The 11,523-nt window shown below is 33.3% G+C and overlaps 1 protein-coding gene across 1 annotated transcript; it reads left to right on the top strand.

Moving 5' to 3' along the window:
• Positions 1-1,035: 1,035 nt before the first annotated feature.
• LOC145334145 (leupaxin-like) lies at positions 1,036-10,733 on the top strand. The gene is made up of 8 exons (XM_080179448.1): positions 1,036-1,101; positions 2,321-2,392; positions 2,967-3,059; positions 3,545-3,607; positions 5,957-6,000; positions 6,755-6,814; positions 9,480-9,546; positions 9,888-10,733. Exons 1-8 carry the CDS (start codon positions 1,042-1,044, stop codon positions 9,975-9,977), a joined length of 549 nt encoding a protein of 182 aa, XP_080035574.1. The 5' UTR covers positions 1,036-1,041; the 3' UTR covers positions 9,978-10,733.
• The last annotated feature ends 790 nt before the right edge of the window (positions 10,734-11,523 follow it).

Here is an 11,523-nt window from a genome sequence, read left to right as displayed (position 1 = left end):
TGTTTATTTTTATGTGTGTATGTGTGTGTGTGTGTGTGTGGGTGTGTATGACGTGTGTGTGTATGTGTGTGTGTGTGTGTATACTTTTAAAACTGGCAAGAGCGGTATGTTACACACGTTCTGTGTTACGTAGTTTTTACTTAGAATATATCCTAAATACTTTTCCTTTTTTCATCGTACTTTATTTATAAACATTTATAGTTATATGTAAAGTGATAATGCATCTATTAAACGAAGTAGAATGATGCCTATCTGTCAGTCTGTCCGACAAAAGCTATACATACTGTTATAATATAGTTCTTAGGTGAAGCATTATGGGAGAAAAGTTAATTCTCGCATCGTATTATAAACAGCTTTCCGCGGATATAGAATGTACAATTATAAGATTAAAACCAGTTTTTTAGCCCCGAGTTGCCGAAGGCACGGGCTAAAAAAACTGGTTTTAATCTTATTATTGTACATTTTTATATTCGTAGAAAGCTGGATATAATACGATGCTAGACATAGTTTTTTCGTATGGATAAGAACCGGTTCCTATCCACCGGATTCGAATGAATACGAGAAAAGTTATTTTCACGGCTGATTTTTTTGGTGAAAATTCCCTATACCAATGCGTGTAGGGAGAGAAACTCATTCAAAAATCAGCCAAGTGACGTCATATAAATGAGGGATATTACATCTCTTTTTAGGAGTTTTCTTAACCACTTCTCCTCTCATCTCCCTCATTTTTATGACGTCACGTGTCTGATTTTTGAGTGGCTTTCTCCCCCTACTCAATGCGTATTCAGTATATATTAGGTTTGTTGGTCATACTACAAATTCATTCTTATTTAAAGTTTTGATATTACAAGGATATCCCATGAAACAAATAAGCATTTACTTTTTAATTCACCTTTCATTTCGTCTGCTTGTCTGTTCGTCTTATTCTTGAGATACATTTCTTCTTTGTTGATGTTGTGGTCCATAATTGATTTATTTACATCCATTTATCGTTCATTGTCCTATCCCTTACTATCCCTGACTAATTATAGAATAATAGAAATGCAAAAGCAACTTTATTGTAATTTCTGCAATGAAATTATTGACGGAAAGGCTGTAAAGGTTAGTTTTTAGTAGCGAAGCTACTCTGTAAGGAGGCTATGTCCGTTCGTCCGTAAATCTGTCCTAATGTATAATGTACATATAAACAACTTATCCTTAAGGAAACCAATCTATGAATACAAATTATTGGTTGAAAAGTTTGGACACTACAACTTTGAACCAACCAATCAAGATCTATCAAAAGTACCTAAACTTTTTAAGCAAACATATAATATTACGTGTTAATAAAACTTTGGGTACCAGTATAATTTACTGTCCAATGTCCCCTTCCCTTCTTGATTTTACACTAATATTTGAAGAAAATAGCTTAAAACCACCACAGGACAAGAAGGTATACTCTGAAGAGTAGACCCAATTAGTTAAGTGGTTACCAAGATCTTAATAAAAAGATAATTACGAAGGGGGGGGGGGAGCATTTTCCAAAAAAACAGCCTAAAACCACCGTAGGACCAGTAGCTTCATTTCTCTGAATAGTAGAGCCAAATCAGGTTAGGATTTACCAAGATCTTAATCTTCAAACAGACAGACTGACGCAGACATCGTCCTACTTTTAATTATAGAGATATTCGCATTTTATGATCGTTGTGATCTTGTTAAGTTTATATTGGAAGAAAGTGATGCCTATACTTTGAAAATATAAGCAGCGAAATTATTGAAATTCTATACAGAAATATTTATTGGCTTTTAACATGATATGTCAACCTATAATAAAAAAATGGTATTTTAGCAGAATTATAACTTTTTTCAATATGTTGACAATACCCGTGGAAACCAGTGGAGAAAGTTGTTCATGTCAAAAGCAAAGTTTTTCTAGATATAGGTTTAGTCCTACGTCCATTAGTCCGTAACGGATAGCTCTTACCTTTGATTTAGGCTTTATATACTTAAAAGCTTTTTTCAGTGTTTGTTGATGCTCGTTTGTTTGTCTGATTATTGAGCTTCGCTTATATGGATGTTGTCATCCTTGTTTTGTGCTAAGGCAGGTCCTAATATAGACCTCATTGATTGGTCAGTTCATTCATTTAGTAGGAGGGGAGGGGATTGGATATTGGTGGATGTTATTTTAGCCAGCTAGAAATATCACTGTATTTGAGTACATGAAAATCTGGTGCAACATAGGGTAGTAAAAGCGAAGCTCAGTCTTTGTTGATGTTCGTTTGTCTCTCTTATTTGTTGAGCTTTGCTTTTATGGATGTTGTCATGCTTGTTTTGTGTGCAGGCAGGAGATAAATATTGGCATGAGAGTCACTTTACCTGCAGTGTTTGTTCCATCACCCTCAAAGATTCCAAGGTAGGTTTTTTCAAATGTTTCAAAGCAATTAGACAATACTTATATACCTTAAAATTAAATTAACGCTATATCAAACTGACCATAATGATTTAATCGAATTGAAATAAGTTTTAAAATCTGATGAAAATATGTAAAATTCCAAAACTTTGACAGACAGAAAAACAAATGTTTAGAGGCCATTGTTTCAGAGGTCCTTAGGGCCATGCAAATAAAGAGAAAGCATTGGGTAAAAATTATTTGATGCTTTCACTCAAATTACCTTGTTGATCACAGGGGGTAGTCTTTTGCTTGTATATTACTTTATTTCAGGTGAAGTAAGGTTAGTTGTTGATCACAGTTGGTAGTCAGGTTGTGAAGGATAGGTTGTATTGGGTGCTGGGTAGCCCTGCAGGGGTAAGGTTCCCCGAAGGAGAAAGGCATATGAAAAAGCCATACCCTTACATTTTCAATTTAATTTTAAAATAACGAGGTATCAATGCTCAATAGGCGTTTTTATAGCCCGAGCCTTCGGCCCCTCGTGGCTAGCAAAACTGGTTTTAAATTTATAATTTTTCAATATCTATTCTATTTTAAGGTGTTTACAAAAGATGGAAGGTTATATTGTGACGAAGATTATAGAATCAAATTTGTTCCTCGGTGCAGCACATGTTCAGGCTTTATCATTAAGGTATAATACTGCATTGTACATAATTATACGCGGCATTAATGTTTGTTTCCGCATAGGGTATTGCACTACCTATATATATTATTTCTTCTTTTTAAGGATTAAAGTTTGAAATTTTTCAATCCCCTTAACATAGACAAAAACTGGGACAAATTTGAAATTTTCTTGAAAAATTTCTGATTGACAGACAGACAGATAGACATCTTGTTTTTTTATTTGTTGGCTTAACAACTTTAGTGAATTTTGATTGGTAGGTTTATAAGGTTGAGTATTAAAACGATTAAACCACTAACTCTACGCTACAGAAGTAGTAATTTTGTGTATCAATATTGAGGATGTACATTGTCTTATACCTTTAGATCCCTGGTTGATTATATACAAAAATGTCCTTGCTAACATAATTATTCACAAGTTTTGCTACTATTTGATGTTATCGTCCTTGTCGATAATATTTCGCGTAATTGGTTGAGCACTAATTATTTGTTTAGAAAGTGATCAAAGCCATGAACCAAAGTTTTCATCCAGAACATTTCTACTGTTACAAGTGCCAGGAAACTTTCCAATAATAAATCTATTGTATAGATGTATTACAAGACAACTACCCGCGACCGTGGCTCAACACGTAGCGCATCTGCTCGTCATCGGGAAGGTGATAGATTCGAATCTCGGTCCGACACCGCGTCATAACTAAAGACGTTAAAATGGTTCCCACTGCTACTATGTCAGATGGAGATGCGATCCCCAAATTTCAAAATTCTTTGAACGTACGAATGAGACTTTTACAGAAATGCTTCGCATCTAGTCCACTTACCTATGTTTACTATAAATTTTACACCATATAAAAGTAAAATCTGAATATTTGATTGACGTGCCATGGCAATTATCGAGCGCAACTCAGGCACGAGATACAATTACTCTAGCTAGCCCTAAGGCACTTTTTATATGCTTTTAAGTATTTATTAGCCTATCTTTACCAATATAATACCATATATGGGTAATGCCAGCCTAATCATGGTAAACTGTATGTGATTGATTATTGTTATATGCTTATTAAAACATTATGTTTATTGTTAAAGTAACCATGTAACCACTTAGTTCTAGTATGTATGCCTACAACCATAGTTTGATTTACGTCACTTGTTTAACATACAAACACTTTATTAAACAGACAAGGGCTTAGATCCTTATTAATAGTTGATGTTATAGCTTGCACTTCTTAAAATATCTCAGTTATTTATTGACTCTCTAACCATCAAGTTCTTCTGGCTTTAAAGGTAATGACTTAGTTGTTTGGCATGCATTGTAGTTTAAATTTAGGACCCTCAGTACTTAGCATGAATTGAGCTTAGGCCTTATGTTAGAAACCTAACACTTAGCACAATTCAATGCTTAGGACTTGGGGCACTTTTCTGTCCTACACTACTTATGATTATTATCACTTATCCTGTAAATATTTTCATACTTAACTTATTCACTTGTAATGTAAATACACTTTATAAAACCATCTTCCTTCCTGAGTGCTTAATATACTTATATGATATAGATCGAATACCATAACCAACCATTTATTCTTAGTTTAAAGCAATATAATACCTCGCGTGGGTCTTTGTTGAGCTACCACGGGCTCAACCAAATTCGTATTATACTTGTGGGAATAGAGGGATAAGCATTCTAAATTGACGAACCGACGATGAGAATGTCTATGTGTATTGCAGTAAAAGTAGGATTTTTAGTAGTACTCATAGAAGAGCGATCTCCATACCATAATATTGGACAAGCGCCCCATTCGCACTACCACAGATGCGCGACGTAAATAGTTAGAGTGGGGGGAATGCCTTGGCCCAAAACAGGCGCAACTCGCTACCATGCACAGTTGGGACTTCTCAGACAGAGGTCGTGCATCTCAGAGAGTTGGTTGTCTGATGGGTGAATGGACGCTTTACAACGCAATCATAAGTATTGCATGTATGTTTCAAGGCGCGTGGAGGTCTAGTACCCGAAGCGACACCTAGCCCCTAGAGTCTTAACTCTTAAGATTACGATACAACTACCTGGATTCCCTGGTTTACCAAATATATGAAACATTTTGTTTAATTGGTTTTTTTTCTGTGCATAATTAAGTTTTTAAAAATAATATTTCTCTTGAACACCCTGTATTATGAATATTTATAAAAAAGAAATTATTGAGAAAATGATGTAGGAAATAATTAAAGAATATTTATAATGGAAAAATTAATGTTTATTTATTTTCCAATCAGAAACATATTTGTTTTTGTTAATTGGATTTCACATCAAAACAAGGATAAAAACGTCTATAAAAAAAGATTAGACAATACATACAAACAAACATTAACAAATATAACAACTTATTAACATTGTTTGGACATACACTTTCATTTCAGACTTGATTATGCACTTGCTTCGCCTTATAACATCATACCTAATGGTACTAGGAATTATTACTCCAAAAATCAATAGGGTGATTATTTTAATTATGTTGAAAATACACTTTCTTCTTCTTATTTAATAATTTATTCCTTTAAGAACAAACTATACATTATTAAATCACATAGTCTTGAATTATTAATATATACAGTTTATAAAATAGCACATAAATTGTTAATAACAAGCGATATTATAATATATTGTAAAAAAATTAACTAGTTAAATTTGGAGACAGTTTGAAAATCAAATACTAAAATATTTTGTGTTGTCTTTATATTTCAAAACAAAATTAATAAATTTTTCAATAAGATATGTTGATATACCACCTTTATCTAATAATTTTGAACAGAATTGAGCTAAAAGCAATGTTTGAGAAAAATAATTGTTCTAAATTGTACCTCAATGAAACAGGAATCATCATGATAAGATATATTATTGGAAATGATATCTTGTAGAAATTATTCTCAGAGGAAAATAGTTTTCTTGAATACCATGACAGGTTAGTTTTATTTTCCTATGTTTAACCCTGCGGGGGCCCTAACCCTGTTTCTTACTATTTCATGTTTATAATTACTGCGTACGTGTTTGGAAAATGCAGTTGCGAAAAAAGTCGTGCAATCAAATGGTTAATTGTCTGAAGTACTCATGGTCTAATGATCATTGATGAATACCTTATTTTCATAAATCTTGTAATTTTTCTTCTATGTGTTTTTATCCCCTTAAACCCATAATGGTGAAGGGGGGCTTTGAACCCCCCAACCCCTTTTAATTTTATTTTGTTCTATCTTATTTTCTGTATGTCAAAGATGGAGGGCTATAACTGAGTGACTTTTATAAATATGGGTTTGACCCATAACGGAGACTAAGAATTTTTTCTTAGAACACCCCCTTCCCCCCCCCCTCCCCCTCGACCGATTAAGGTAAAGAAAGTGGCCCGACTTTTAAGGGCTAGGAAACATTTCTTTATTTCTCACTATACTTTCTACCTATCTGTAGTAATTCAGAGAGAGAAGGGACAATGGACAGTTTATCACACTAGTCCCCAAAGTTTTATAATAATGTTTTCTTATTCGTTGGCCAATCAACTTTGGTGACTCTAGTGAATTTTGGCTAATTCATTAAGTTGAGTATTTAAACTTTTCAACCACTAATTTATATCTACAGAAAGGGTAAATTTTTTCTCAACATTGGAGTTCTTATCCATTTAGATCCCTGATAGTGATTAGTAATGTAATTATTTTTTTTTTATTTAGAGCCTATTGTAAAGAATGTTTTGTAGAGGTTGCGTGCCAAAAATGTTCTGGCTGTTACAGGTATAAATATCAAGGATAAATATGATTATAAGAATGACAACATCCATTAAAGCAAAGCTCTGAAACAGAAGGACAAACGAACATAAACATAAAAACATAAAAAACATTTATTCAGTGACAGATTACGCCCCGTCTTACGAAGCAGTACATACAATAGTACACCAAGCTACTGCTTAGTACCAGGTGTACTTTACAATTTTTCATAATATTTATAAATTTAAATTGCATGACTAACACTAGATGTTATGTGTGGCACTGATTAGGCTTCCCTAAAAGTAGGAATATGCGTATCCGAGATGTTTGCATTGCCTTTTTTAGGTTGGCATTAAGTTAATAAGAAAAATAAGAAATAATAATGTCAAAATAAATGTAGGTAAAATTAAATGGACAGGGGAAAACATTGACACTTGTAGAGTGTAAGAACTGATTAAGCAGAATATAAATGTTTAAGTCTAAACAAAATGATGAAGTTCAATAATGCAAAACTGCTAAAATACAGGATGCTGTTTAAGGACATACTTACATTCTACGCTTTGATTTTTAAAGGCTTCGCTTGTAATATTTTACTTTGTTTTTTAAAAAGAGACAAGGAAAATTATATTAAATTAAGTATCGCAGCAATGATTACCCATAGACCAATAAAAGAAATTCCAAGCATTTTAAATCTAATTTTTAAAAGTTTTAAAAGAAACAAATTTTAAGCCTAACTCTACACAAAACAAAACTGATGTTATTGAGTTGTACGTTAATAAAGGTTCTATTGCTTTTGAAAGTCACGAAACCTCTCACCATACAAATATTTTAGTATTTGTTCTAGTAATTAATCTATTATCTATTAGGACTAGGAGTGGACTTTAGAAAATTACTGTCATAAAAATAAGAAATTCAAATAAATAAAAAACTTGGGGAAGATTGCATGACATTCCATTGTCCAATCCCTGCCGAGAACTATTTAGTCTATGGTGCTATTATAGCAGGGAGGGAGTGGACATTGGGCTGTTTATTACACTAGTCCCCAGAGAATTATGATAACGTTTTCTTATTCCTTGGCTGAACAACTTTGGGAACTTTTATTGAATTTTGATTGGTTGTTTCATTAAGTTAAGTGTTTAAACGTTTCAACCACTTATTTTAAAATTACAGAAGGGGTAATTTTTTTATCATATGGGATGTAGACAAGGATCTAAAGGGATAAGACAATGGCCGATTAATTGATATAATCACTTACGATGTCAAGCTATTGAATCAACCAATCAAAATTCAAGTCCCAAAAGTTGTTCAGCTGGCAAATAATAAAACTTTGGGGGCTACTGTAATAAACAGCCCATTGGCCCTCTCTCTCTCTGGGATGTAGATCAATTTATCGGTTATTTTCTTAACTCTTTAGATCCCTGGGAGACAATAGCGGTCAAAACAATCTACAACACTTTTTTCTCATCACTAATAATGAACTAACAAATTATTGAGGTTCAGGCCAATTTAAATGTCATTGTCAAATCCCGGTCTAATTCGTAACCTAATTAAAACTTTTATAGACGACGAATATAAACTTATTTATAAATGAATTATTAGAATAGAAGCCTGAATTTAGTCACAGAACTATAGGTAATCAGCAGGGATAATAAGTGATAAGACAATGGACGATAATTTAATAAATATCCTCATAATCCAAATTTTACTTTCTGCAGATTTTATTGGTTGAAAAGTTTGGACACTGCTGGTTTCAACCAACTAATCAAGCCTTTTAGAATATCTTAAGCAACATACGGCAGAGAGAGAGAGATGGGACAATGGACTGTTTATTACACAAGTCCCCAAAGTTTACAAATAACGTTTTCTTATTCGTTGGCTTAAAAACTTTGGGGACCTTAGTGAATTTTGATTGGTTGATTCATTTAATTGAGTGTTCGAATTTTGATATACCAAATGGTTATTTTGTGTATAATCATTAGGGATGTACATCAATTTGTCGGCCATTGTCTTATCCCTCTAGATCCCTGAACATACGGACATACATTTTCTCGTATTCATTCGAATCCGGTGGATAGGAACCGGTTCTCATCCATACGAAAAAAACTAGTTCTAGTATCGTATTATATCTAGATTTCTACGAATATAAAAATGTACAATAATAAGATTAAAAACAAATTTTTTAACCCAAAACTGGTTTTAATCTTATAATTGTACATTCTATATCCGCGGAAAGCTGTTTATAATACCATGCGAGAAATAACTATTATCGCATTTGAACTTTTGCTTGTCTAAAATGTAACTTTATTAGTCACCAGGGATAGGATAATGAATAACAAACTTATCCTCCCCCAATACATTCAAAATTCTAGCCTTGATAAATTGAAATAAATTTTGGTTGAAGAAATGTTGTAGATTATTTTAACCATGATTGTCGTATCCCTGCTTGTTTAGGCAATGGATTTATTATTATTTGGATCGTACACCAGATCTTCATGTTCAACAATAAAGAGAAATCTTTAGTGGGCTAAAATAACTATTTCATCCATCCCACTCATTTACCCCATCATCCCCCCCCCCCCCTCCTACTGGATAAACGGCCTGACCAATAAATGCGAGGGGATATTGCAACCTAAATTGACGACGATTATTCTCCTGTCATAATATCCACGTATATTCTACATCCATTGTTTAGACCTATTGTGGACAAAGCTATCAAGGCGAATGACAATTTTTGGCATGCCAGCTGTCTTAGATGTGTGGTAAGTTCTATTCATCTATCCACTTTCTATCCAACTGCCGATTTTTATATTCTTCAATCTAATTTTTGTCTATATTTCTTTGTGTCTATTTCTTTTATTATTTAACTTTTTATCTCTATATCTTTCAATATAATATCTACTTTTGTTTTTAGGCTAGGTTAAGTTAGGTTGGGTAGCACCGCAAGGTTTGAAATCTAGAGATTTTAAAACTCAGCTAGAAGTCTAAGCCCGACCCAATTATGGCAATTAATTTGCAATGCAACGTATTTAAGAATTGGAGCTTCGTCGCGGTTGACGCGCAGCTGCCGAGCCCTGCTAATTTTCGCTTGTTTTATTTTTAGAAATGTAGCACAACATTTGAGGGTCAGAAGGCCTACTACAATATTGATGAAAATCCTGTGTGTGGATCTTGTCTTGGAGCTTTCTTATAAATTAACTTTTTTTTGTTGTAGCTAAGCTATGAAAAAGCAACGCTTTTCTGTAATTAGCTCTTTTCGTTAATTTAAACATGTCCTACCGATTTCAACTTTGCATAGTGATTCTTATTACACTGTCACTAAGGTCCAATTTCAAAGCGTAGCAACTCTATAATCGTTACCAGAAGGTAAATATAATTATTCTTTTAATGAGAATTTTGAAATACTGATTCCTAGGACAACAAAGTACAATGTTATACGCGAAGTATCTCTTTAATCAAGTTTTTCAGTTCTTACACTCTACAAGTTTTAATGTTTATTTTAGCCCACTACAGAGTTCACTTTATTATAGAACATAACAAATCCATTTTAAGTAGCGACGCTACTCTATAATTCACTTTGTCCGTCAGTCCGTCCGTCCGTCTATGACGCTATGGGGGAAACGTGATTTTCTCGGCTCTTATACAAGATAGAGAGCTGAAAATTTTAGTGAAGATTCCTATGACAAATGCCTATCTAATCTATACATTGTTTTGTCCATCTGTCTGTTACTTGGGGTGATAGATTGATTCCTAGATTTTTAAGTTTTTGTGAATTTCTCAATTCCTAGTCAAGATAAAAGGCTGAAACTTTCAGAGATTCTTTAAGTTTCTTTAAAATTTGTCAATTAATTATATTCCTAGTTTTTAAGTTTTCATAATTCAATGGTTGCGTGATTTTAAAGGAATCGTGATTTCCCTATTTTATCAGGTTTAATGATTATTGTATTACTCTGCTAACTTTTTTCCCGATATCCATTCATGAGTTTTGAGCTTTGCTACTTATGGATGTTGTCATCCTTGTTTTTTTCTAAAATGTATTTGCATTTGTATTTTTCTTTAAGATTTAAAACAAATTTTTTAAGCATTTCTTATTGTATAATTATATGTTGTATCTAAATAAATGTTCTTCAACAAATGTAATTATTTCAAAAGAATAACAAGAACCATGTATGAGTTCTTAACCCAGAAGTAACATGTGTTAGGCGCTTAACCTAGAAGTAACATGATCCGATATATTATATACAGGATGCCCATCATTGTGGGGAATCTCCACAAAAAAATCATCCGTCTATTTTAAATAGCAGCCGAGAAAATCACGTTTCCATACTGATCCTTGCATGTACAGTCGGTCAATACAAAGTAGAACGATGTCTGTCTGTCTGTCTGAAGCTTAAGATCTCAGCAACCTCTGAACCGATTGGGCTCTACTCTTCAGGGAATATACCTACTGGTCCTGTGATAGTTTTAAGCTATTTTCTTGGGGGATGGGACACCCTAAACCCCCCCAAAAAATGGAAAATACCCTCAAAAAAATCCCCCTCGACTCAAAATAAAAAAATTCTTTTTAAATCTAAACTACGAAAAATTAGGTTGATCAAACCTCTAGAGCCAAGCTGCTAGTTGATTATAAAATAGCTTTGTTTCTAAGGAAAGGTAGAATTTTACACCTTGGACTTATTAGTTAATTTCCATATTCCTTTTCCCCGATTTTTTGTCGCATTTCCCTGGTCCAGCCGTAT

The sequence above is a fragment of the Acartia tonsa genome, chromosome 12, assembly GCF_053477335.1.
Source record: "Acartia tonsa isolate MP-2025a chromosome 12, ASM5347733v1, whole genome shotgun sequence".
NCBI classification, from domain to species: domain Eukaryota; kingdom Metazoa; phylum Arthropoda; class Copepoda; order Calanoida; family Acartiidae; genus Acartia; species Acartia tonsa.
The sequence above is the reverse complement of the archived record's forward strand: the minus strand, read 5'-3'. Positions and strand labels throughout refer to the sequence as shown.